This window comes from Microchirus variegatus, assembly GCF_963457635.1.
Source record: "Microchirus variegatus genome assembly, chromosome: 2".
In the NCBI taxonomy this organism is placed as follows: Eukaryota; Metazoa; Chordata; class Actinopteri; order Pleuronectiformes; family Soleidae; genus Microchirus; species Microchirus variegatus.
The window spans coordinates 31,033,371-31,059,452 of record NC_139803.1 but is presented as its reverse complement, the minus strand read 5'-3'; the positions used below and the strand labels follow the sequence as shown (position 1 = coordinate 31,059,452).

At 41.0% G+C, this 26,082-nt stretch overlaps 3 protein-coding genes across 8 annotated transcripts; 2 read left to right on the top strand and 1 right to left on the bottom strand.

The window, feature by feature from the left end:
* Nucleotides 1-1,918: 1,918 nt before the first annotated feature.
* On the top strand, nt 1,919-7,887 carry wdr20a (WD repeat domain 20a; the record flags this gene model as incomplete). 6 transcript variants are annotated; one of them, XM_083885849.1, is made up of 4 exons in its annotated part: nt 1,919-2,182; nt 4,495-4,677; nt 4,904-6,247; nt 7,834-7,887. In XM_083885849.1, 4 exons carry the CDS (start codon nt 1,919-1,921, stop codon nt 7,885-7,887), a joined length of 1,845 nt encoding a protein of 614 aa, XP_083741975.1. The 6 variants fall into 6 exon arrangements, with proteins under 6 accessions (XP_083741975.1, XP_083741974.1, XP_083741973.1 ...); XM_083885848.1 differs by having other exon boundaries at nt 4,904-6,250; XM_083885847.1 differs by having other exon boundaries at nt 4,495-4,707; nt 4,904-6,250.
* A 3,288-nt stretch (nt 7,888-11,175) lies between these two features.
* On the bottom strand, nt 11,176-15,774 carry mok (MOK protein kinase; the record flags this gene model as incomplete). Its single annotated transcript, XM_083902701.1, has 12 exons — nt 11,176-11,253; nt 11,367-11,561; nt 11,655-11,814; nt 11,908-12,081; nt 12,183-12,284; nt 12,367-12,545; nt 12,631-12,679; nt 12,768-12,846; nt 13,364-13,434; nt 13,536-13,625; nt 14,506-14,620; nt 15,588-15,774. 12 exons carry the CDS (start codon nt 15,772-15,774, stop codon nt 11,176-11,178), a joined length of 1,479 nt encoding a protein of 492 aa, XP_083758827.1.
* Nucleotides 15,775-16,367: 593 nt separating this feature from the next.
* On the top strand, nt 16,368-25,365 carry nemf (nuclear export mediator factor). Its single transcript, XM_083910863.1, has 32 exons — nt 16,368-16,509; nt 17,085-17,153; nt 17,716-17,818; nt 17,918-18,043; nt 18,135-18,283; nt 18,361-18,428; nt 18,532-18,621; nt 18,709-18,782; nt 18,885-18,955; nt 19,047-19,122; nt 19,209-19,349; nt 19,446-19,654; nt 19,737-19,910; nt 20,001-20,064; nt 20,260-20,348; nt 20,444-20,547; nt 20,699-20,761; nt 20,850-20,962; nt 21,167-21,224; nt 21,313-21,371; nt 21,455-21,575; nt 21,664-21,913; nt 22,092-22,134; nt 22,224-22,273; nt 22,490-22,682; nt 22,908-22,985; nt 23,069-23,290; nt 23,571-23,606; nt 23,951-24,057; nt 24,141-24,184; nt 24,281-24,360; nt 25,046-25,365. Exons 1-32 carry the CDS (start codon nt 16,451-16,453, stop codon nt 25,121-25,123), a joined length of 3,261 nt encoding a protein of 1,086 aa, XP_083766989.1. The 5' UTR covers nt 16,368-16,450; the 3' UTR covers nt 25,124-25,365.
* The last annotated feature ends 717 nt before the right edge of the window (nt 25,366-26,082 follow it).

Below are 26,082 nucleotides of genomic sequence, written 5' to 3'. Positions count from 1 at the left end.
ACATCCAGAGGATGTTGCTGCTCTGTCACAGGATTACTTTTCATCGCTGGTTGGTGGAGGATAAATCTCCTGCTGCTGCGGCTGGAAAATCGACATCCTCCCGCTCGTCCCTGCTGCCTCCATCTCCTGGAGACACCGGTGTCTGCCTGGTCTGAGTCCTCAGAGCTCCCGTCATACGGGTCCAAAAACTGAAATATTACAAGTTTTAGTTCCATGCATCAACACATTATAGGAAACACAGATTTGATTGGTGAGAGGACGACAGTCACCAGAGAATTGCAGCCATGCCGTGCTGCAGGCCTCAGGGGCAAAGGTCGACGTAATGTCCCACACTCTGGTGCGCTGCTCGCACAGCCCTGTTCAAGAGGAATTCAACACAATAGTATCTCTCCTGTGAGATCAAGAGAATGTAGGCCTTTAAAATGTAGATTAAAAAAAAACAATACCATGGTGCTGGTGTCCGACCATCTGGGACTAGTTTCTGAGTCACTGTCGGTGCTGGAGTCCACTTTACACATCTCCTGACAGAAAGCACAGGTCACTACAGTCCAGATCCACGTGCCCACACAAGGTTCACAAGGTTAAATGCAAGTGGTTTAGATCAGTGGTTCTCAAAATGTTTCTAGATTATCCTTGAAAATGATCCTGTATACTGTATGTAGATATTCTAACTTTTAATCGCTGTACTTTCAGTTTTAAGAGAAAGTCCTTTAACTATTTCTTTAAAGTATTTATTTCTTTTTGATGAAATAATCTTCAATTTGTGTGCATTGCCACTTTATGTGCCATAAATTACTTTGTAATCAAATCGTTTGTGGTGAAATCATTCCAATGGAAATATATTATTTATATATTATATTTTCAGAGAAAACTTGAGAACTTCTGATGTCGACCACGCTCAACTACAGTGATTTAAATGAACTCTTCCCACCATGTATTTGAAAGCAAGTTGCTCCACGTTGTTGGGTATTCGTCTATCACTGTGATCTAAATGAACAAACACATGTCGTGCAATAATATTACTGCACATTCAAGAGGCAACACAAAATATGGCAAAATGCATTGAATAATTTTTTTTTTTATAAAAATACATTTGTACTTACTTGGAAGTGAGTGTGGTTTTCTCCTGCATGCCATTGCATTTAAACGGCGCTGTGTAACAACTGTAGAATATATAATGCCGTTGTTGAGAAACTCGCAGGTGAATTGACCAGCAACAGGAAACCGGGATAATAAGTGTGTTCACAGGTGAAAGGATGAGCGCGACAGACAGCTGACAAGACGCGAGTTTGATTCTTTACCTTTAGACAAAATAACACGTCCGGTCTTTGGGGTTCTCTTTCAAAATAAAAGTCTCAATAATAATAATTAACAGACCTTTATTTCTTTCTTTATTTTTATAGTGGTGGAAAGTACTGAAATATTCTATTCAAGTAAAAGTACCACCAAAAGTACTGGTCTAAAAATTTACTCAGGTTTAAAAAAAAAAAAGCTTGTTTAAAATGTAAAAGTTACTTTTTTAACAAGGTTATTTCTTGTGTCGTGCTAAAAGGGACAAGGGGACACACATCTCACATAAATTGTTTTTAATTATAGACTGACCTTTACAAATTAAAGTGCTGACAAAATAAAAGTAACGGATGTGATCTGACTGAAGTACAGTAACTTCCAAAACAACATACTTTGTAATTCATTACTTTCCACCTCTGACTAATAGCGGATTTACATAAAACATTTTTATTACAGTTCACATTTATATGAAAACTGACAAAAAAGTGTGACAGCTGAGGTTTTCCTCACTTCTCCTGCCCCCACTTCCCCGCTGAACCGTTGGGGGGAACGGGAGAGCAGGAATGCTCGGTCCGCGGCGCTCTCGCTCCTCTCCGTGCGTAAGATCCGGCCTAGGGGAAAGGGATGAATGTTAAATTCAAAGATGGCGGCGGAGGGAGGAGGGAAGGAGATGAACGAAATTAAAACTCAGTTCACCACTCGGGAAGGCGTCTACAAACTCCTCACGCACTCCGAATACAGCCGCCCGAACCGGGTGCCTTTCAACTCCCAAGGCTCCAACCCCGTCAAGGTCTCCTTCGTGAACGTCAACGACCAGTCGGGGAACGGCGACAGGATCTGTTTCAATGTGGGCCGTGAGCTCTACTTCTACATCTACAAAGGCGTTCGAAAGGTACCGTGCTAACGCAGCGAATGTCAACGGAGACCTGCGACGCGTCTCGTTGAAATACGCCACTGTAGTTCCGTCTGTTGCCGAACTTTGATGTTTGAGTTGTCCGTTTTTGAACAACTCCAGCAGGTGCTTGACTTTCAGATTAGCTGGCAGCTAGTTAGCTTGATGCTATGGTGTAGCTAGGCTACCACTTAGCGAGCTATCGATACTGGCTAACGTTAGCTCGAGAGCAGCTACACCGAGAGCCAGGGGCTAAATTCTTCTCACAACCCGTCACACTGTTGTACTGTTGCTAAATGGTGGGTTTGCATTAGGCTTGTTAGAATGAAGTTAATGTTTTCATTTGGTTTACGTTGTCAGGGCTGAATTTGATGCTGTAATGGTGCTTATTGACAGTTATACGGTGCCACCCTAAACACCTGTCGACGCCCTTTGACTGACAGGTCAGAGGACAGACTCAAGTTTGCCGACTGAGTCCGTGGACAGTCCCCGCCTGCTGGCCGTCGTCCTTTTATTGTTGCGGAAATCCCGTCGTAGTTTGGATATTGACTCGATTATGATAATTCACAGCTGATTTGTTTGTTGGAAATAGTCACAAGGAATACGCGTCATTGAGGACTCCCTATACCTTCGTAGGAGGGATGTAACAACACCAAAATCTCGCGATATGATAATACAATGGAAACAAGTCAAGGTGCAATATTTTTTTTTTATTATTACAGAGTGCTAGTTATATAAACTTAATTGTGTACATAATGGGATTTTACACATTTACATGGAGCAAAGTGTGTTTATTATAACTCTGAATCCTAGTTTCATCACCCCATTAGCTCTAGATCTTTGTGAATATATCACTTTGTTCATAGTCTTTTGGTTTAACTGGAATTTCTTTCCTATTCCTTCCCTGAAAACCTACGTTGAGACATAAAGGGGGAGCTCTGTAATATAGACCATTTTTGTCTCACAGGCTGATGAGATTCCTAAATAGTCCAATAATAGTAAAACACATCAATATGTGTTTATTCAGTTGTTACATACAATTTCCTGAAATACTTATATTATCCCCGCTGTTACCACACATGCTTTAGCTGTGCTGCAGTTGACGTAGCTGTTGTGTTTGAACATAAAATAACCCAGTGCGTATTACTCGCATCTCCTGATGTGTAAGTTCACCACAGTCTGGCAGTGTCTGCTTGTTTTTTGGTTTCTCCATTACCTTTTTCTTGGTAATGACACAGGGGTGTTCTTTCTCGCATCGATTTTTTAAAAGCTGCTGAAGCGTCCACAATCTAAAACTCTTCGTCTCTCTCCTTCATCCGTGCTGTCACCACTCACAACAGTGTCTGACACATTGCTGTACTAGATCTGTAGAGGCAGCGAGCTGAGTGCAGTGAATGATGGACAAGCATGGAACAATGGTCTCTGTAGATCTCACCCGCTTCTGCTCTGCTCCACTGCATATGAGCCAAAAATACAACTGGAAGGCCCACAATCGTATTAATACGAAACAGTGAATGAAGTAGGGAAATAGTCGGAATTGTACAACACCTCAGTTATCACGATACAATAGTTTACAATGTGTTGGTGGTATTATACAATGTACTGTCATTTTTTTATTTTTTTTTTATTTTTAATCACAAAGAAGCTCTCTTTATTCTTCCACAGCTGGCAGGCAATCACAGGTTGCCTGGAAGCAGCTGAGGCAGAGACATGTGCTTGTCATATGTGAACTCATTTCATTGTAAAAGCAGTAGACTCACTGGTGGTAATCCTGAAAGAAGACAAATAGGATGGTCTTGTCCTGACAATTTATGTTGAATAGAAAATAGAAACATAATTGATTAGGTGACATCCTATCCAAAAACACTTAATCTTACAGTTTCAGTACAGCTGACGATTTGATTTCTGTGAAATGATTCTGCCGGAGCAAATCCATGATCAGTTGTTTAGTTAAGGTTAGTTATGTTTTCCCTTGTGTATAATTTCAAACAACTCGCTGTCACACCATTTCTGGAGAAACCACTGAATAATCATCTTAACACTTTAAAGAATTTTCCATTCTGCCAGTGGCGCTGGCTGTTAATCATTTAACAAGTTGTCATACCGGTATAATGTTCAAGTAATCCTCTTTTTCCACTTTAAAAACAAATGATCAGTTTGTAGGATAAACTACACAACAATGGCTGTGTCCAAATTACCAGTGTTATGATCGGTTTTACCCACAGTCGGCTCTCGTCCCCAAGTTTTTGGTATTACAAGATTATGACACTTGCCTCGACCTCATGTGTTAATTATGCTTTTTTACCCGTCAGGCTGCAGACCTGAGCAAGCCCATAGACAAGCGCATCTACAAGGGAACACAGCCCACCTGTCATGACTTCAACCACCTCACAGCAACGGCGGAGAGCGTGTCCTTACTGGTGGGTTTCTCAGCAGGACAGGTACAGCTCATTGACCCAATCAAGAAGGAGACGAGCAAGCTCTTCAATGAGGAGGTAGGTGTGTGTGTGTGTGAGAAGAAAGAAGTGGTTGACATTTGCATTTTTTGTTGTAGGTCTTTGAGTGTAAGGGGATTCATTCTTGGCTTAAAACATGAGCACAGCACTGAAGGTGAAATTGTGTTTTCTGATGACACTGTACTGATGTTGCTTTCCTTTCTCCCGCTCTCTCTCCCTCGCTGTCTTCTTCTCAAACTTCAACTTTCACTCTCTCTCCTGACAGAGACTGATCGACAAGTCCAGAGTAACATGCGTGAAATGGGTGCCGGGCTCTGAGAGCCTGTTTCTGGTATCTCACGCCAGTGGGAATGTGTACCTGTACAACGTGGAGCACACCTGTGGCACCACAGCACCACACTACCAGCTGCTCAAACAGGGAGAGAACTATTCTGTGCACACTTGTAAGAGTAAATCCACGCGGAACCCTCTCCTCAAATGGACAGTAGGTGAGGGTGCTCTGAATGAGTTTGCCTTCTCTCCCGATGGGAAGTTCTTAGCCTGCGTGAGTCAAGATGGCTTCCTACGGGTCTTCAACTTTGATGCTGTTGAGCTTCACGGCACCATGAAGAGCTACTTTGGTGGCTTGTTGTGCGTTTGCTGGAGCCCCGATGGGAAGTACATCGTTGCTGGTGGAGAGGACGATCTTGTAACTGTGTGGTCATTCTTGGACTGTCGAGTCATTGCCCGAGGTCATGGGCACAAATCTTGGGTGAGTGTCGTGGCGTTTGACCATTACACCACCAGCGTGGAAGAAAGTGACCCAATGGAGTTCAGTGGCAGCGATGAGGACTTCCAGGACCAGATGCTCCACTTTGGGAGAGACCGGGCCAACAGTACTCAATCGAGACTTTCCAAGCGCAACTCCACGGACAGCCGGCCTGTTAGTGTGACTTACCGGTTTGGCTCAGTGGGACAGGACACTCAGCTGTGCTTATGGGACCTCACTGAGGATATCCTTTTCCCTCATCTTCCACTGTCACGGACACGAACACATACGAATGTGATGAACGCTACCAGCCCCCCTGCGGGTGCTACAATAATCACTAACACCTCTAGTAACGCTACTAACGGAAATAACAGTGGTGCCAATACTCCTGGCATGAACTCTCTCTCCACTTCATTACCACGCTCCAACAGCCTTCCCCACTCAGCTGCCACCACAGCCACGGCAAACAATACCAACAAGGCCGCAAGCGGCGGAGGAGGAGGAATCGGCAGTGGACTTATGGACAGTGCCATCGCCACAGGCGTGAGTAAGTTTGCCACGCTGTCACTCCACGACAGGAAAGAGCGCCACCACGAGAAGGACCACAAACGGAACCACAGCATGGGTCACATCAGCAGTAAGAGCAGCGACAAGCTCAACCTGCTGACGAAAACCAAAACGGACCCTGCAAAGACTCTGGGTACTCTGCTGTGCCCGCGCATGGAGGACGTGCCCCTACTCGAGCCCCTCATCTGTAAAAAGATAGCACACGAGAGACTGACTGTACTCATATTTTTAGAGGACTGTTTAGTGACTGCTTGTCAGGAGGGATTTATTTGCACATGGGCAAGGCCAGGCAAAGTGGTAAGTTCTTTTTAATGTAGGCAAATGTGGGGGAATAACAAGTGATAACACTGTCTGTCAATCCAAACCGTCCCAGAATTACGGACTTTAACATCACACTCTGAAAGCCTAAACTACCGAGATTTGGAAAAGTATTTTTAGCTTTTATAGTTGAAATGTAAATTCTCTGCCCACAGTCCAGCGACATATCAGACATCATGTTTATTGCTTTCTAGTCACAGGTCTGTTAACGTTCAAATATAACCAATGTTACGACGAAATTACACTCTGGTTATTTAATTTAATATTTTTCTGATAAGAAAAACAATTTCCTGTCGAGACATGCGAGTGAAAATGTTAATTCACATGAAAGTGTTCATCATAATCATTCCACAATGCAAAGCAGCGTTAGCCAAGAAGTCCATTTGCATACACGCTCGTGTTTCAGCTTTGTCCAAAGAATCTCTGCAGTTTCTCACATGCTTTCAGCTGAGTATGTCCACACTGTGTGCTTATTATGTTTGTGTTTTGAGAGATTTTGCACGAATAAGGCACATAATTGTCCACATATTTGGAACAATGGGTTAGTCCTTGACTTGTTAATCAGTCAGATATCCACAGAGGCTTTTGGGGGGCATTCAGCAAAGGAAGTAAAAAATTAGAACTATAGAACAATAGCAGGATACTAAGGTGTAGTTTGTTTTTGGGTCAAATTGCAATTAACTGCAGCTAATTATGGTATTTTTCATTGTTGATTTATTTTCTCAATTAGTTGTTTGTGCCATAAAATGTTGTCCAAAAGCTTTGGACAAACTAAAATGATTCCGTTTTAATGATTTATTTTGTTAATATGAATTTATCTGAGCCGGAGCAGTAAAAATAATAGTATAATAACCTATAAACAACAAGGACTACAAGTTGTTCCCTTTGTTTTACAACAACCAGAAAGTTGTTGAGAAAAATAAGTGCAATTTCAAAACTATTATGCCTAAATTTACCATTTGCACATGTGCATTACAACAGACGACAGTGGCTCTACAAAGGCACAAAATATTTAATCACAGGCATCTAAAACAGAAAATATATTATTATGATTAGATTCTAATCCTAATACTATATGTACTTTCAATATGTACATTTGACACCCCTGATCTAGAGAATAGACAAGAAAAAAACAGTTTACTCCATTGTAAAATAGTTGACAGTTATCGATTAATAATGGATTAATTGCTTCATCATCGCAGTTATTGTGCCCTTGAACATGACCTGACGATGTCGGATTACTAATTGAAAGGTTCTTTTTGGAAGAGAATTAAAGGTCCGGTGTTGTGCCTTGATCGAGCAAACCTCTCAAAGAGCGCATTAGTCTCGCGCCGTCGCACTCTGCGCCCGCTCTGACTGCTGTGCACGGCCTTTTAATCAAGTGCACGGGAGCGGGGATGAGGAAAGACGAGGCTGGAGGCAAAAGTTTTTAATGAGCTATTTGTTGCTTCATTTATTTCATTTTTTGCTACTGTGTGTGTGTGTTTGCATGCACGTGTGTTTGTGAGCGTGTGTGAGAGAGAACTTTCCCAATGCAAATCTCCTTGTTTTCCTTTTTTCAGGGTTTATTGTCATCCCAAAACCAAGCCAGCTCTCCCAGTGGAACAGTAGTATAGCCTCAATATTTCTGCTGCTAAAGAAACCCTGCAACCCAGAGTCTGATGCTGCTCTTCACCCTGCAAGCATTGCAAGTTTTTTCCTTTTTTTTTTTTTTCAATTTTACACCCTTCCCTTCCTCTTTTCCTTTTCCCTCCCCCCCCTTTTTTCGGGTTATCTTTCGTCAATCGCTCACTTGACTCAGAAGGATGAAGTAAGACGAAAAAGTGGTGCGTGCGTTTGTGGACTGTTGGTCTCTGTACTGTTGTTCTATGGAGTTTTAACACATTTTAGATTTTTCTTTTTTTTTCTTTTTTTTAACAATTCTGTCATGTCAGATATCATCAGACTGTTTTCCCATCTGGATTTATTAAGGCTTGGCTTTGTTCGATGCAAACCAGACAACTGTGGCTTGAGATAAAGGGAATAGTTCATTTAATATTCACGATCTCTTCCTCCCCATGTGATGGTGTTTCCTCCGGCTCGACTGCACGGTTAAGTTGCGTTTCTATTAGCGATAGTACCTGGTACCTTTTTTTTTTTTTTAGTACCTGCTCTGAGCTGATGCGATACTGTGTGTGATATCGCCAGACTGCCGGCCACTGATCGGTCAGAGTGCCATCACAAAGATCAAGCCGAACAATACCGAACTGTAGATCAGTTAAAAAAAACGTAACCATTCGAAAATATGTGGGTTAATCTCCCACAATTACCAGGGAAATGTCTAAAATTGCAATATTTAACAGAGGAGTCTGGTGTATTTAGCGACAGCACTGCGAACCCTGCTACTGTATTTGATTCTAATGATTCAGTTACACTGAAAACGACTGCTTTCCAATTCACTCGTTTGTGTAAAACAAAGTCATTGCAGTTCAGTGCAGTGAAGACTCCGCCCACGTGAAGTCGATACTATTTTTGTTGTGGAAAACCAACCTAAACCGTGCCCGAGTCGAGGCGAGCTGGGACCATACATGAAAAAGAGGCTTTACTGACTGAAACCTGGATTTTGAATGAACTATCTTTTTATGACCAAGTGCGTGAGCGTCTGAGAACGTTTGCATCATCCACACTCACCCTTCAATCTGTCGTCTCCCAGAGTAGAATCTCCCTGTTGTTGATGATGATGATGACTTTTGCACTGATTTAGTTATGAGATATTTTGTTGTGTGTTTCTTTTTTTTTCTTTTTTTTTATAACTAATGGAACAAAAAATAGGATTGAGGACTGCCTTGTTGCACTGGGCTTTAACATCCTCACCTTTGAAATCTCAATCTCTAAAGCTTGATGCTGCAATCATAGTCTTTTTAAAGAGGAGGAAAAAAAAATGTTTGCACTTAAATTGGTTTATTAGAAGAAAATGGCTTTACATTTTTGGGTGTGCTCAGAACTCACAGATGGCTAATACAGTAGGTGATTTAAAAACAAAACAAAAAAAACTATTAAAACCTTTATCTATTGAGCATTTATTTTAATATTTCAGATTCAAATCTGCTCTGTATCATACTGTGTATATTGTAATTAATTGATCTGATGGGGGCCTACGCAAACGACCATTATTCCAGTGGAAGTTTTGTCACTGATAGTTATATTTCTAAAGCCTAAAATATACATATAAATAATATTAAAATAATCTTGAATACACTGTTTACTGTTCTTTTTTAAAAATCATCATTGTTGTGTTGGACATCATTGAAGCTCAGGAAGTTTTACTCTGCCTCGAATTCACTGTGAGAAGACATGGAAACGTGACGTCCACTTATTTTTTATTAAAATACGAACGATTATTTTCATAATCGGGTATTCGTTTGGTCCATAAAATGTTGTTAAAACGTTTAAATATTGATCAATATTTAACGTTTAATATGCTGTTTGTTAATGATGATGTTCTCAGATTTCTTGTTTTATCCACAAACCAAAATGATTCAGTTTTTAATGATTTCTTTATTTTATGGAGCAAAGAAACCCAGAATATCTTATTCACATTTAAGAAGCTGAAACCATCAGAAATCTTTAATCATGAAAAAACGCTTCAAACGGATTAATCGATTATCAAAATAGTTGATTAATTTAGTAATCGATTCAGCTGTATTCCAGATATGACACAACTGCAATGTTCATATAAAAAGTGTTCAATGACCACACAATAATGAAACTACCGAGGCAAATTTCTTCAAGTTTATTCATTTAAAAAAATGCATGAATTTGTTCCTAACAATGTTTTTAGTCAGAAGTTTGTGCAAAGAAGATGTAAAAGGGTCAATAACATACAAATGAAACGTGATTTTGTATTATTTTTTTTGCCTTTTACTGTGGTTATATATCACAATAATCAAAACAAAGTATGGATTAGGTCACAGTCTGTTTCTTCGAGTAATCGTTTGGTCCATAAAATGTTGAAAAATGTCGATCAGTGGAAATGATGATCTCGAATGTCTTTGTTTTTGTCCACAAACCAAATTGATTTCGTTTTAATGATTTCTTTGTTCTATGGAGCAAAGAAACCCAGAATATATTCACATTTAAGAAGCTAGAACAATCAGAAATCTTGTTTTAATCATGAAAAAAAGCTTCAAACCAGTGAATCGATTATCAAAATAGTTGACGATTAATTAAGTTATCGATTAGAAAGGAGGGAATAGTGGTGCTAAATCACCAAGCTACATTCTTAAAAGAGCTGATGTGGGGCTTTTAGATAATACAGTTATCCATAACTGACACATGGGGCTTTTTTAATTTATTTTATTTACAATTTCATAAAGTCTTCCAATGTTAGTTTAGTGATGGAGGACTTGCTGTGAATGCTTTTTGCTGTCGACCGTTCTACAGGAAGACCTCTGTCCCTAAAAATCACATTTTTCTTTCTTCTTTTTTTGTACTAAAGAGATTCCATCCCAGTACTCGGCACCTTTCATCGATTTACAACTTTAAATCACAGCCGAGCTGCATATTTCACGTTTACATTTAATTATATTCCGATTTCTCTGTGCAAATGCTGGCTGAATTGTTTTGAATTAAAAGTTGCAATCGTGTACCTTGCAGCATGTAATTCACCAAAGGTCAAACGACGCATCTAACGTGCATTATTGCTTAGTTTAGTTTAGTGACATAGGCTCTGCTAACGTCGTTCTCCACAGCTGTAAACTTGTGACGCAGGAATAGGTCAAGTAGAACTGAGGTCAGAACTGAAACTACAAGGTTATAGCAGTCGTAACTGCAAGTAAACAGACTCTCGTCCTCGTTTTACGCCTGTCCAAACATTGTCCTGTAAAAAGGAAGCATTTTGACATCAGTCCAAGTGTCTTCGGTTGTCAGAAGCCTCCGCGTTTCCTGTCCAGAGGTGGCATGTAGAAGGTCTTGAAAGCTGCATGGTGTGACTCATCCCGGGGCTGTGGAGAAGGAAGAAGAAAATGTAAAGCCTTTTATTGTGTTTGTATCTGTATTAACTACACAATCCTTGCCCTTGGTAGACGGCGCCTACTCCCTGCACCTCTGCGTTTACCTTGGCCAACTGTGACTGGCACTTTTTGGTGGTGATGAAAGGCAGTGTTCCTCTGTGAGTGGTGGGGAATGCGGGCATGGTGGAGACGGGGAAGGGGATCTGGGCTCGCGGTAAGACCATGTTGAGCTTGGGCAGCTCTGTGGGATAGTGGGGGATGTTCCGTCTGATGAGCGGCTCTGCTGCGTGCTTCATGTGCTGTGGGGAGGAGACGGGACATCGTCGTGGATACTCGCACTTTGTTTTGGATTCATGGGTCTTCGTACGTTTGTTTTAAGAGTTTAAACTTACGCTCATTAATGGAGTTTGTCGCGTGTGTCTTCCCCTCAGCTGTTTACCGAGTTTAGTTGGGCGGCAGATGTGATCTATGGAGCTGTGCATGGTGCTGCTTTCCACTCCACCCATCGCCCCGGTCACTCTGTGGAGACTGTCGGCTTTTTTCTCTGCCAGCCTGAGAGGGAAAAAACAACAATAAACCAAAACTTCTATCATAAAAAGATCAGAATAAAACATTTTCTTGTCGTAATGGATGCCATCTCTTTACCTGAGGTCCCTGAAGTACGTGTGTCGTATGGCTGTTTCTGCAGTGATGCGTTCGTCGGGGTCGTAGGCGAGCATCTGATAGAGCAGCGACAGAGCCGGGGCCGGGCAGTTGGGGATTAGTCGTGAGATTCCAGTTCCTTTTCTCGGGAGGAAGTTGAAATGCATCGCCCTGGACCTGCAAAAAAGAGAGAAATCCACATTCTACACATGATGCTGCAATATAGAACATAGAAGATAAACCTCCTGAAACGACATGTATTGGCCTGGAAAACCTACTGCTTGAACTTGTGGAGGATGCTCTGATCTGGTGTCCCCAGCACGTCGTGAATCTTGGCAATCTGGTCCAACTCGTTCGATCCAGAAAAGAGGGGATTCAGGCTGGAAACACAAACAAGCAAAGCTCCAGTAAACACGGCAGAGAGGGAGAGAGATATTAAATGTTAGTTCCAGGCAGACGCACCTCATGATCTCAAAGAAGACACAGCCTGTGCTCCAGATGTCCATCTTCAGGCTGTAGTAGCCGTCCGTGAGGAGACACTCTGGGGCGCGGTACCAGCGCGTGGAGATGTATTCTGTGTGCGGCGGCTTGGAGTAGACGCTCCGACAAGAACCAAAGTCCCCGAGCTTCAGGACGTTTTGCTACAAGGTTCACAGTCACAACCATGTCATAACCAAATGGATTTTTTTTTTTTTAAACCAAATGTAGGTGAAGAAAGTTTCTCACTCTGATGAGAATGTTCTCCGGCTTCACGTCTCTGTGGAAAATCCCACACCTGTAAAGAAAGTATAAAAGGTGAATTATTTTATTTGAATATTTTAATGCAAACGTGTGTGAGATAATGTACTTTTGTTTATTGCTACCTGTGCATGTGTTCCAGTGACTTGCAGAGCTGGTACATGTAATGTTTCACCGTTTGTTCAGGAAGTGGAGTTTGTCGACCTGTGGAGAATCAAGAACCAAGGACGGGATACGATAAATGCACAATTTAACTGTGATTCCCAAAGCTTCCACACCCTGGTGGGTTAAGGTACTCATTTTATGATACATAGACCAGTGTTTTTCAACCTTTTTTGAGCAAAGGTACATTTATTTCATTGTAAAAATCACGAGGCACACCACCAAACAAGAAATGTTTAAAAAATTATACTCTGTAGCCTATATTGACAATTTAGTCATTCTAATCAAAGTGTCTTGAATATTTATATCCATATTATTTGCAGATAGTTAATTATTTGTTTTCAAAAAATGTTTTTAGACCAATTAGGTGAAATTGGATAATTTCCCACGGCACACCTGACGATCTCTCACGGCACACTGGTTGAAAAACACTGACATAGTCACTGGATTTCTGTTGACAACTTAAGCCTGGGACACAATCCTCTCAGTCTCAGTGTAACAGTCTGTAATTAATTCAGAAACACATCATGATTCTCTGTCATCGTCGTGGCGCTCTTACCTTGTATTAACTCATACAGGTTCATCTCCATCAGCTCACAAATCAAAGACACTGTCCCAGTTTCTTTGTCGCTGAAACAATGAATGAATGAATGAAGCGTCAGGAGACATATCACATCACAGCCGGCCTCAGGCGACACAGAACTCATAACTCGTAACACTCCAGCACTCACAATATCAGCTCATGGAGCTGGATGATATTTGCATGTGGGCTCAGTCTCTTCATTGCCTGGACTTCCCGCAGGTTGTTGGCCTGCTCCAGACTGAAAAGACAAGAGAAGAACTGCTCACATTTGCATATTTCTGATGATTTTCTTCACACAAATAACACAACAAGAGCACAAACAAGCAAACGTGGGCAGAAAGAATAACACGCAAGACATAGAATAGGAATAGAGGTGATGTCTTTGAGTAAAGGCGGCAGAGGATCATACAAACTGATATAACATGAAAATAAGGCTATTGAGTGGAGGATAAATGTGCGTAAAGTAAATTAAAGTACCTAAAAGGGAAACTTGAATAAAAGTACAAGTATCTGTCCAGAAAAAGTCTTAAAGTTTATGACATTTACTGAACTTAAGTACATTTTATCTCAGAAAATGACCTTGCCTTTTAGACATAAAAGTATTTTTACCACTGAGCCACCAAGGTTGTGGGTTTAATTCCTGCCTCTGCTCATATATGTTTCCTTGAGCAAATACGCTAAACCCTATGTTGCAGCGTGTGAATGGCTGTAAACTTTGAGAGTTTGAGGAAATGTAGAGTAAAAGTAAAGTAAAAGTTACCAGAAATACAAAATAAAGTAACGTACGGATATGTGAGTTTTGAACTGAAGTACAGTAACAAAAGTATTTGTACTTTATTATGCGTGTAAACAGGTATGTACTTTAATAAAACGAATATACTTTTATATATACTGCATATAAAGCTCACTTCATTTAACACGCTGACATCTATTGTTTTCTTCCCAAGGTCAAAGAGAGTGCAGACTGATGACATCTAATCGGACACTTAAGGTGTCGGGGGGTGTCGAGCTGTCGACTCGTGTTTCACAGGCCCAAACAAACAAGGCAAACGGCTCCAGTGACAACAGTGTGAATATACAGTATATTTATATATATATATATATATATATATATACACCTGTTAATAGTCTGCTTCATGGTTTTACAGGCGTAGAACTTCCCATCTCTCAGGCTCTGAGTTTTCACCACCTCGGAAAAAGTGCCCGCTCCGATTTTCTTGATTGTTCTGTAACCTGAAAAAAACATGACCAAACATAAATAAAAAAAAATGTTTCTGTAATATTATAAATGTGTGATGATACACTGTCCTGTAGAATAGAATTTAAAAAGCAAATAAAACAGCAATAAAAGACAACACAGGGTAGAATAAAAGGGAGATTTAGGTTGTAAGTCTTTCAAAATATCTAGTGAGTTATTAAGTAATAAGTATTTTATACACAGAGCAAAGAACCCAGGAAATATTCATATTTGAGAAAGTGGAATTATTAGATGCAATACACAAAATTAGTTCATTTAATAATCTTATTTATAATAATATTAATACAAATAATAATAATGGATTAATAATTTTAGCCCTGAAACATGTATACTTAATATAATAATTTAGCAATATAGTAATTTAGCATTTTGTACATATTATTGTGGTTAAATAAAAAAAAAGTTTTGTATCGACCAGTTATTGCAATAGTATCTATTTGCAGTTGTTTTAATCAGGATCATTAATATTATCTCATGTTAAAAGGGTGAATTTGCCACCTGCTGTCGCTTCACTTCCTCACTCTTTCTCTAATTTCTTTGACTTTCCGCTTTAATCTTACTCTGCATTCCTCTCAGTCTCCGTCGCCTCATGTCACTCGATCCTCCGGAACATTTAAACACCGCATTTTGACGTACGGTTTAAAATTAATTTCTGCTTTTTGTGTTAAATGTAAAAAAAAACGACCCAGTCTCCTCTGCACAGCGCTAGCTTAGCTTAGCTTAGCCTCCTCGCTCGCGTGCCCTGTGAGCTGACCGTCGCCTTGGTAACGGAGCACGCCTTCGCCCTCCGCTCTGACCTGAGCAGGAAGCTGCGAACTCTGGCTCAACGTGACAGTCACCAAATACCGACAGTGGGAAGAAACGGCACATTTAAACGTCTGTCGTGTACATTTATCTTCCGCAGGCCCGGTTATTTTGACGCAAATTCAGCACCTTACGCACCTTTTTTGCAGAGGTGGTTCGCCACCGTTTGTTCGCACGTCTTGTCTTTGTGCTGCGGGTTGTTGTTCTTCGCATCCACCGCGTGTCCACGGTTGTTGTTCCAATCCGTGTTGGGCGGTGTTTTGCACGCATTTCGCAGACTCGCCCGGTTTTTCACGCCGATCAGCCAGCTCGAGTAGTGCATCATTAGTGAGCTCCCGAGGAGCCACTGAACCGTGAGCTTTGTGTGAGCGTTCACACATAAATCCCGCGAGAACACGCTGTAACTGCACAGATAACGTTACCAAGTACTGTCAGTCCACACAACACAACACGCACAGACAGTACTAAGCACACCATGGATGTATTGTAAGAACTGGATAGACCACCGCCTCCTCTGCCTTGAAGACAATCTTCATGGTGACCATTCTGGGTACTGCAACAAAAAATAGTCATCGGGCCCAAAAAGCAATTTTCCCATTGACCACAATAATAAAAGAGACGCCTGTAAAAGTGTCCACAGGACAACCATGAGACATGGACACAGGCCTTGATAGGTCTTTATATTCTATATTTTTAATACACGGAGTTTCATATTTGTAAAACCTTTCTGAAGGCCATAAAAAGCCTAGCAAAATATTTTTATTTCCAAGAGTGACGTCACAGCTGTGTACGAGCACCACTAAGCGCGGTCATGTGGCGTATCGGGAGCGGCGATAACATATTTATTGTCCCTCGTCAGCTTCCGTGTGATCTGTAATTTGTGCGCGTGCGCAGCACTGCATGTTTCTTTTCCCTGCTGCTGATATAGCTCCTGAAATGTGAACGTTTCCCTTGAGATATTTGTCTTTCTTTGTGTGTTTGTAGACTTTGCTTAAGCCACAATGAAGACAAGATTCACCACAGTCGATATCCGGGCAGTTATCGCCGAGATTAATACCAAGTGGGTGAATTGTTTTATTAGCTCCAGCACAGCAGGCGCGTTGCTAACTTAACTTAGCTTCCTCCTGTGGCTGAGCTCATCATAAATAACCATTATATATATATGTTACGTCATTGTTATTGCGGTAAAACTAGTTTCATATATCTGCAATTCAGTTTTTTTACTAGTCAGGGTGACGTCACCTTTGCTATTCATGTGTATGGGGTTTGTAGTTATAGATAGCTACAGTTATCCACAACTGAATTGTAGATATCTCTGAACTCCAGTTTCTACAACGTCATTATGACTGTCTGTAACGTAATTCAAGACAATGTCATGAAAAAGGATAATGTAGATATATGTAGATATCTTGAAACATATGTATGGTTGTTGATATCTACAATGACAAACCTCCATACACATGGATGATGTCATTCTGACTACTAAAACCTGAATTGTAGATATCAGATAGTGTTAAAATAGTGTTATGTTAAATGTTAAAACCACTGACCATATGTGCCTCACCAACCTACATTTACACACGTGGTTCGACCCGTCATTCATTATGTCCTTGTTTTTTTGTTTTTTCTTCACAGCTACATTGGAATGAGAGTAAACAACGTTTACGACATCGACACTAAGACGTATCTGATCCGGCTGCAAAAGTGAGCACTGTGTTATTAAGTGTCACTCCAGTGGCGTTTTAAAGAAGAAGAAGTATAATGTTGCTGAAGTAGAATATTGTAATTATAAATAAGGAAATATGAGTGCTCTTGAGGATGGCGGCAGCTCTCCTGTGGACTCTGCAGTAGTCGATGCTCTGTAGACTTCGAGCAGTGGCCGATGAGGTCTCCTTTCTTTTGTCATGTCCACTATAAATCTCCTTCATCATCTGTGTTGAGGGTGAGCCATGACACCAGACTGGCTCCTGGAGGCCACTTCGTCCTCCGCCAGTGATGCGTCCTAAAACTGTGGTGTTGTCAACAGAGTCATGGATGTGTTATAGTAGAATTAAATTAATGTACTTCAGTCAGTCTTCATTTCTTATAGGAGCAGATTATATTATTATCATTATTATTATTATGAGTGTTTTGTAAATTATATTGTAAAAGGTTGACGCAAAAACTCGATGTAAACTTCGAGAGTACGTCAAAATTTTACATCACGGCCGCTGATTAGAAAATATAATTGCATACGTTAATCGTCAATGTCTGCTTGTCATCTCAGGCCTGACAGCAAAGCTATTCTCCTGGTTGAGTCTGGGACTCGGATTCACTCGACAGACTTTGAATGGCCCAAGAACATGATGCCTTCCGGCTTTGCCATGAAGGTAAGACCAAACTCTTACCTTATCTTATGATACAGATGGTTACCTGAAAAATAAAGAATGTCACAGTGTTGTTTCTTCTGGTCCTCGATGTCTCATTAGTGTCGGAAACACCTGAAGTCCCGGCGTCTGACCCAGGTTAAGCAACTTGGGATTGACAGGATTGTCGACATCCAGTTTGGCTCTGACGAAGCTGCCTACCACTTGATTATTGAACTATACGACAGGGTTAGAACACATACTCTTTTAATTCATATTTATGGAAGACACAGTGGTGTGGATAAGTTGAATGCAGGTGTGTCCATGTCCATGTCTTCAGGGTAACATCATACTTGCGGACCACGAGTACACCATCCTCAATCTGCTGCGATTTCGCACCGCCGAGGCAGAGGATGTGAAGATTGCTGTGAGAGAGCGCTATCCGGTGGAGAGCGCGAGACCACCTGAGCCTCTCATCAGCCTGGAGCGGTAACCACGTCTTTACCTGTATATGATAAATGTGTCTTTGAAAACTCTCTCTATATATATTTGTTTTCTGTGTATAGACTCACTGACATTCTCAGCAAAGCACCAAATGGAGAGCAAGTGAGAAGGGTCCTGAATCCTCACCTTCGTACGTAGCTATGTAAAGATAGGAGTTTTTTTTAATTTTATTTATTATTTTATAACTATGTTAAGACTAAACAATGGATATTATTTTCTATTCACCTCCTCAGCTTATGGAGCCACTCTGATTGAACACAGCTTAATAGAAGTAGGACTCACAGGCTCTGTCAAAGTCGACAGTCAAGTCGATGCTGCCCAAGGTACATTAGAGTCATGATTTTTAAAGTTTTTGTTGATAATGACTGTTGAACTCACAGTATCTGTTTTATTATCATCCCTTTTTTCAGTTGCTCCTAACATTCTGGAGGCTCTGCAAATTGCTGAGACGTACATGGAGAAAACACAGCACTTTGATGGCAAAGTAAGGAATCTTTATTTTCAGGCACAGTGATTTGAGTTCCTGGCGTGGATTTGTTTGATTCACAAACTTCTCCTCCTTTTGTGTGTGTGTGTGTAATTCAAGGGTTATATCATTCAAAAGAGCGAGAAGAAGCCGAGCTTAACTCCGGGCAAACCCAACGAAGAACTGCTCACGTATGTCCCCGTTCGAGATTCTTTAAATCGAGGAACACCTGGCTGTTTATGATATGTTAACTGAACAAATGATAATGATGCACACTTGCAGATATGATGAATTCCACCCATTCCTCTTCACGCAGCATGCGAAGAGTCCATATTTGGAGTTTGATACTTTTGACAAGGTGAATATTAGCATGGTAAATTAACCTTTTTTGCAAGTATTTGTTTCTTCTTGACCGGATCCGACATGATCCCCTCTCACTCACAGGCAGTGGACGAGTTCTTTTCAAAGATGGAAAGCCAGAAGATCGACATGAAAGCCTTGCACCAGGAGAAACAGGCCATGAAGAAGTTGGAGAATGTGAAGAAAGACCACGCGCAGAGGCTGGAGGCCTTGCACCAAGTACAGGTCAGCGATGTAGCAGCTTTGTCTGCTCTGATATATCGTAATCTCAGCCATTTTAATCCTTACATTCTCCTGAAATACATATATGTTGTGCTGTAGGAGGTGGACAGAGTTAAAGGTGAGCTGGTGGAGATGAATCTGCCTGTGGTGGAGAGGGCGCTGCAGGTGGTGCGCAGCGCGTTGGCCAATCAGGTGGACTGGACAGAGATCGGCATCATTGTCAAGGAAGCACAGGCCGCTGGAGACCCTGTGGCCTGTGCCATCAAGGACCTGAAGCTGCAGACGAACCACATCACCATGCTTTTAAAGTGAGGCCATCACCAGTGGCCAACAGAAGCAGCTGCTCACTCTCGGCTCATGTACTCATCTTCTTCTTCATTCTTCATCTAGAAACCCATATATTTCTGAGGAGGACCAGGAAGAGGAGGAAAAGAATGTTGTGGTGGAGGAAAAAGGGAAGAAAAACAAGAACAGAGACAAAGGACAGAGCAAGAAGCTGCAGAGGAACAAGCCCATGTTGGTGGACGTGGATCTCGGTCTGTCAGCGTATGCTAATGCTAAGAGGTCAGTTTACGTGTTAGCACTTAGAATGTATGTAAGTATGACACGGTGGGAGCTTCAGTTGTTTTTATGTGACGTCGTGCTGTCTTTTAGGTATTATGACTACAAACGCACTGCTGAAAAGAAGGAACAGAAAACTATTGAAGCAGTCGGTAAGGTAAGGACTCTTTATGTCCTACAGACTCTACACGTCACAAAAGAGAGACATGTTTCTCACCAAATGTAAGAATTTATATCAGATTTTTTTTTATCAGATAACCTTGGTATAAAATTTCCACATCATCCAATGTGCAGTTTATTAGTTATATAGCAAAACGACTGCTATGCTGATAAAGTTGTCCACATCGTTCAGGCAATGAAATCTGCAGAGAAAAAAACCCAGCAGACTCTGAAGGAAGTCCAGACAGTGACCACCATTCAGAAGGCCAGGAAAGTCTACTGGTGAGTGACACTCTACTGTCGTCACGTGTGTTTTGTTTCCGTTGGTTTTCTGTGCCTTGTCAAAGCCTTTTTTTGTCTAACCCCTCCCGTGGCAGGTTTGAGAAGTTCCTCTGGTTCATCAGCTCAGAAAATTACCTCGTCATTGCAGGAAGGGACCAGCAGCAAAACGAGATCATCGTCAAACGCTACCTCCGGGCTGGTAATGATTTAACGCACACACACAAGGACATATCATCGACATATCACGTTCCCTAACCATTACCGCAATTCTAACCTAAAACCAGGTTAACCCTGAAAAAGTCCTTCAGAATCTCCCCAAAAGGTCACAATCATCTCTTGTCCCGTTACAGGTGATGTCTATGTTCACGCTGACCTCCATGGAGCAACGAGCTGTGTCATCAAAAACCCCTCAGGTACATCTACACATGTGCTTTTCAATATTCTGTTTGATCCATTTGTTATTAGACAGCTAATTCCATCTCCACCCTCATTCCACTCCAGGTGATCCCATCCCTCCTCGCACACTGACGGAGGCCGGCACGATGTCCGTGTGCTACAGCGCTGCATGGGATGCCAAAATCATCACCAGCGCTTGGTGGGTGCATCATCATCAGGTGGGTATAATAATAAGATGATAAAGAAAGACAAAATAAGACGATAAACAAAGACGATAAAATAAGACAATAAAGAAAGACAAATGACAATCAAGATGAATAAGAATAAGAAGATCATAGGACAGACTTACACATTCATATAGGGAGGATTATGACAGTATTCATTATTACTGATGAGTGATGTTCGTTACATGTTTTGTTCAGGTGTCTAAGACGGCTCCCACTGGAGAATACCTGACCACCGGAAGCTTCATGATCAGAGGTATCACTCACTAAAATTCAAAGCACAACAATATAAAAACTATTTGATCACTGAGCTGTCAGTGAACCCTTGTACTAAAACTCTCCAGGGAAGAAAAACTTTCTGCCGCCTTCTTACTTGATCATGGGCTTTGGATTCCTCTTCAAGGTAAACGCCGTCATGAGTTGGTAAGAACGTTTTTAACTCTTCTCTTGTCATAAAGATTTAAAACAATTCTTGTCCGAGTACAGGTGGATGAACTGAGCGTGTTTCGGCACAAAGGCGAGAGAAAGGTGAAGACCTTGGAGGAAGACATGGAGGAGGTCACGTCCAGAGCTACCGAGCTGTTAGAGGACGAGGAGGAGCTGATCGGTGCGAGGACGCAGAAACACCTTCACTGACACTGTCATTTTCTGTCTCATTTTCTGTGTTAAAACGGATCCTTTTTATGCCTCGGTAGGAGACGACAGCAGTAATGAAGATCAGGGCGAGGAGAGAGCGGAAGGAGACGGAGAGAAAAAAGACATTAAAAAGGAAGGTGGTGACTATGTGAGCGGAGAACTGGACAGTGTTGCTGAGGCAAATGAGGACGGAGAGGAGGACAGAGAGGAGGACAGAGAGGACAGCGGGGTGGAAAATGAGACTGTGGAGAGTGAAGAATTCAGCTTTCCAGATACGACTATCTCCCTCCCTCATTTACAGCCCAGCAGGTTTTATATGTATTTTAACTTCAAGGAACTATACTGTTTTTATATGCAACTAGAGGCTAAAATTGGAACTGCAATATTTATCTTATTATTTTATTATATATAATATACATATATTCATTTATATATTATTATTTTATGATATTCACACTGTGCTGCAATGATCTTTTTCTATTTCTAGAAACACTCAGAACCCTGGTTTCAAAAAGGAAACGAGCGCTCAGGTAATTGATTGTCAAGTTGAATGCGTTGATAATACACATTCGGGTGAATATACTTATACTAATATTATTAGTTTATTCACTTCCTTCAGGCTGAGATGAACTCACAGGGGAGGAAACACATGACTGCCAAACAGAGAAGGTGAGTAAATGGATGCATTTGTTGCAAAACTTTGAGAATTGGTGACTTACTTTTGAGAGTTTTCTGGGTTTTTTTCCGGGTCTAATCTGACTTTTATCACTATAGTTTATCACGATAGTTAGCTGCAGGTGATGTTGTATGTGTTTGGTTGGTTTAAAGATTTGAAAGTTGCTTTGAATTTCTTGGGAAGCCATGACTTCAGTTGCATTTTTGCAGAGAAGGGAAGAAGAAGAACCCGAAACAGGAAGATTGTGACACTGAGGACACGGACGTTTCATCCAGTGGACCAGCAACTGATCAGGGGCCCAGGGGAGGAGGTGGTGGAGGAGGAGGTGGTGGTGGTGGAGGAGGAGGTGGAGGAGGCGGAGGAGGAGGAGCCTCACAGCAGCCTCTGAAGAGAGGTCAAAAGGTTAGAAGGAAGGACGTCTTTTCTGTGCCTTTGCTTCAAAACATTAAGCAAAGCATTTCTTATTTGTCTGGTGCAGATAAATTGAACACAGAACTAAACACATACTAGATTTTTATTTTTATTTAACCAGTAAAAGATAATATTAAGCTGAAATACAAAAAAGGAGGTGTAAAACGTTTTTGTTGACTTCACAAATAATCGGTCTTGTTTGTGTTTGTCCTTCAGAACAAACTGAAGAAGATTAAAGAGAAATACAAAGACCAGGATGAAGAGGACAGAGAGCTGATGATGCAGCTGCTTGGGGTGAGGAGGAGGAAAACTGTCTCTACCTCGCTAATTTGTTGAAGCACATATAATATATCAAGATAACTGTGTCCCTCCTTTAGTCGGCCGGCCCAACAAAGGAGGAGAAGGACAAGGGAAAGAAAGGAAAGAAGGGGAAAGGTAAAGACGATCATGTGAGGAAACCGCCCGCTCAGAAACTGCCCCCGAAGCCTCGTCACACAGAAGCTGCGGCAAAGAAGCCGGCGGTGCAGGCAGGAGGAGAAGAGGGCGACGAGGGCAGGCTGCCACCACGGGAGGAGGGAGCTCTTGCTGAGGAGGACAAGGTAGACAAAACAAATGCATGCTGACTTGGACCTGTCCTGCTTTATCTGACAAGATTCCTGGTGTGTCATCCTTTCCAAGCCGAGTTTTAATGACTTATTTCCTCAAAATTGGAGCATAATTCAGAAAATTTACATCATATGTTATTGAAGACCAGTGACCATTGACTGGTGTGAATGAAGTTAGAAGTAGTATGAAGTGTATTCTTACATCCCAGTTGTTATCAGCCACTTTTTATGTGTGGTCTTTAGTAAATTGTCTTCCCACTGTTGTCTCTTTCAGGAGGACGATGTGGACCAGGACAACCCCGGAGCTGAGGTCAGTCCCCACACGGAAACATTATACTGTAGATCTGGGATAATGTGAAGATTTATATACATTTATATACAAATGCACTGTTTTATAAAAATGTCATTTTCATTGTTCACAATGATCATTTTTCAATGGAAATGTAACCAAATCTAAGTGAAAAAATGAAAAGGAAAAATGCCTTTCTTTCCACATGACATCCAAAATAAGACGTCCAAAACCTGACAAAAAAGTCACGGTTTAGTTCTGACTCTTTTTTTTCTAACAAAAGTTCCTCCTCCTGCAGCCATTTTTATAAATTATTACATTCTAAATGTTTGAAGTTGAGTCATTTGTTGTTGTTGTTTCTCCAGGAAGCAGAGAATCTGCTCACGTCTCTGAGTGGTCAGCCTCACCCTGAGGATGTGCTGCTGTTTGCTGTGCCCGTCTGCGCTCCATACACGGCCCTCTCCAACTACAAGTATGTGCACTTTCTTTATTTTTTTGTGTGTGTGTCAGAAAAGACAAAAGTGACACAGACTCATGCGCTGCTGTTTTCCACAGACACAAAGTTAAACTGACCCCAGGTGCTCAGAAGAAAGGCAAAGGTAAGAGCCATGATGACCCATTCTGATGCTTCTATACAACATTTGCTTGTTGTTTTTATAGTGAAAACAACCGTTGTGTTATTTTGTTTCTGTCAGCTGCACGCACTGCTGTCCTCAGCTTTATGAAAGCCAAAGAGGCCTCGACCAGAGAAAAGGACCTGTTCCGCAGCGTCAAGGTAACGACGGCTGCTTTTAGTTGCATTTGTTCACTTTTTAGGGGCAAAACTAAACTTATTTCCCATTTTCCATCATTGTGCCTCAGTGTCTTTCAAATGCATTTTAAATGTGAGCGACCACAAGGCTCACGATAATAATAATAATAGCAGCAATTCTATGATAATCAGCAATAGGTTAAGTGCAGACATGTAAAGCATCGTCAACTCTCATTTCTGGGAGAAACATTGGTGAAGAAATCTGTGAAAATGTATATTAAAAAAAAGGGTTAACCCTTTTCCTGCAGCAAAAATCATATTGTAGGTAACTCCTGCTCTTGACTTGTTATTAGGGCAATTCTTAGTGCACAGCAACAATTAAAACGGAATATTGTATTTAAGTTTAAATGTTTAATGCTATGCTAAAATCTCTCTTCTGCAGTGGTTTTGTGTTTATGTTGGAGTTGGCATTCATGTGCATTTCCCTCAGTGGGAACTGGTTTTTCACATTATTCTTCTTCTGTCACATTGCATGACATGAATGAATGTGCAGATCAAACAAATTGAAATATGTCACCATGGTGCTTTGTGAAGTGGTTTGTGTCTTTTGTTTTCCCACTCAGGCTAAATCATGCTGGGATTTTTGTTGGCATGACAAATCCTCTACTATGTCCTCAGGTCTCTCATGACTCGTCCTTTTGTGTTGCAGGACATGGACTTATTCAGAAACATGCCGGGGAAAGTTAAAGTGTCTGCACCAAACTTGCTGGCTGCCAGGAAGAAATAACAGACATGTCAAAACACACCAGGAAGACATGTTAAGGATCAACATGGAAGTGTTGACTGACTCATTTCATTGGAACGTTTCCCCTAAACTTCATAACTTGTAAACATGAGGTTTAAGGGTTAAATTATGTTGGAATAACAGTCATTTCTTTTTTTTAAAAATCATTGCATTTGTTGCCCAACAATGTTTGGAATTTCTACATGTGTAAATTAACAAAGAAAATACAGAATGTAAATTATGGTATGCCTTTATTTTCTTGTTTACAAAAAAGTCTATACAAAAATAAACGACAACCCTGCACCGTTAAAGCAGAACAGCCTCACACTGACTCAGTTAGTGTTAAAGTATTCAGACTTTAAGTTGATGTGTGTCAAAGACAAGTGAGTGATAGTTGTACCATCTGACTGTCACATGAAGTCCTCGCTGTACTAGCATCTGTAGCTATTATAAAGCTAAAGTAGCTATTATGTTCATGATGTTCATAATGTTACTGATAAATGTGATGAATATGTAAATTATAGTTGAAGATGAACATGTTCAGTGAAAGAATCTTATTTTAGTTATAAAACTACTTTTAACACGTTATTTTTCCGAATAATATGATCATGTTAGAGTCTGCAGGTTTATTTTAATATTTTATGATTATTACATGAGCCATAATAGTAATGATAGTGATAAGTTAGCTTTATTTGTAAACCACCTCTACAAAAACAGTTATAAATTTGAACTCTGAATTTTAAATGACGTTATTTTCTAACCGTACCATCAATTCTTCATTTATTATCTTATTTTGAAAACCGGATGTCCTAATCGTGCCTGTCTGCTCGTTCGGGATCATTTCAATTATTTACCATGGCTTGACCGTGGTTGTTACTGGAGAGCGATCCCCCTGCTGCTTTCAAGTGTCGTAACAAAACACAAACTAAACACAACTTGCAAATCACAAAACACAACGAGTA

Bases quoted from the DNA above. Each gene is read 5' to 3' on its own strand.
- nemf (XM_083910863.1), top strand. From the start codon at position 16,451: ATGAAGACAAGATTCACCACAGTCGATATCCGGGCAGTTATCGCCGAG. The intron at 17,154-17,715 runs GTGAGCACTGTG...TTGTCATCTCAG, and splicing joins TATCTGATCCGGCTGCAAAA to GCCTGACAGCAAAGCTATTC. The intron at 22,274-22,489 runs GTGAGTAAATGG...GCATTTTTGCAG, and splicing joins ATGACTGCCAAACAGAGAAG to AGAAGGGAAGAAGAAGAACC.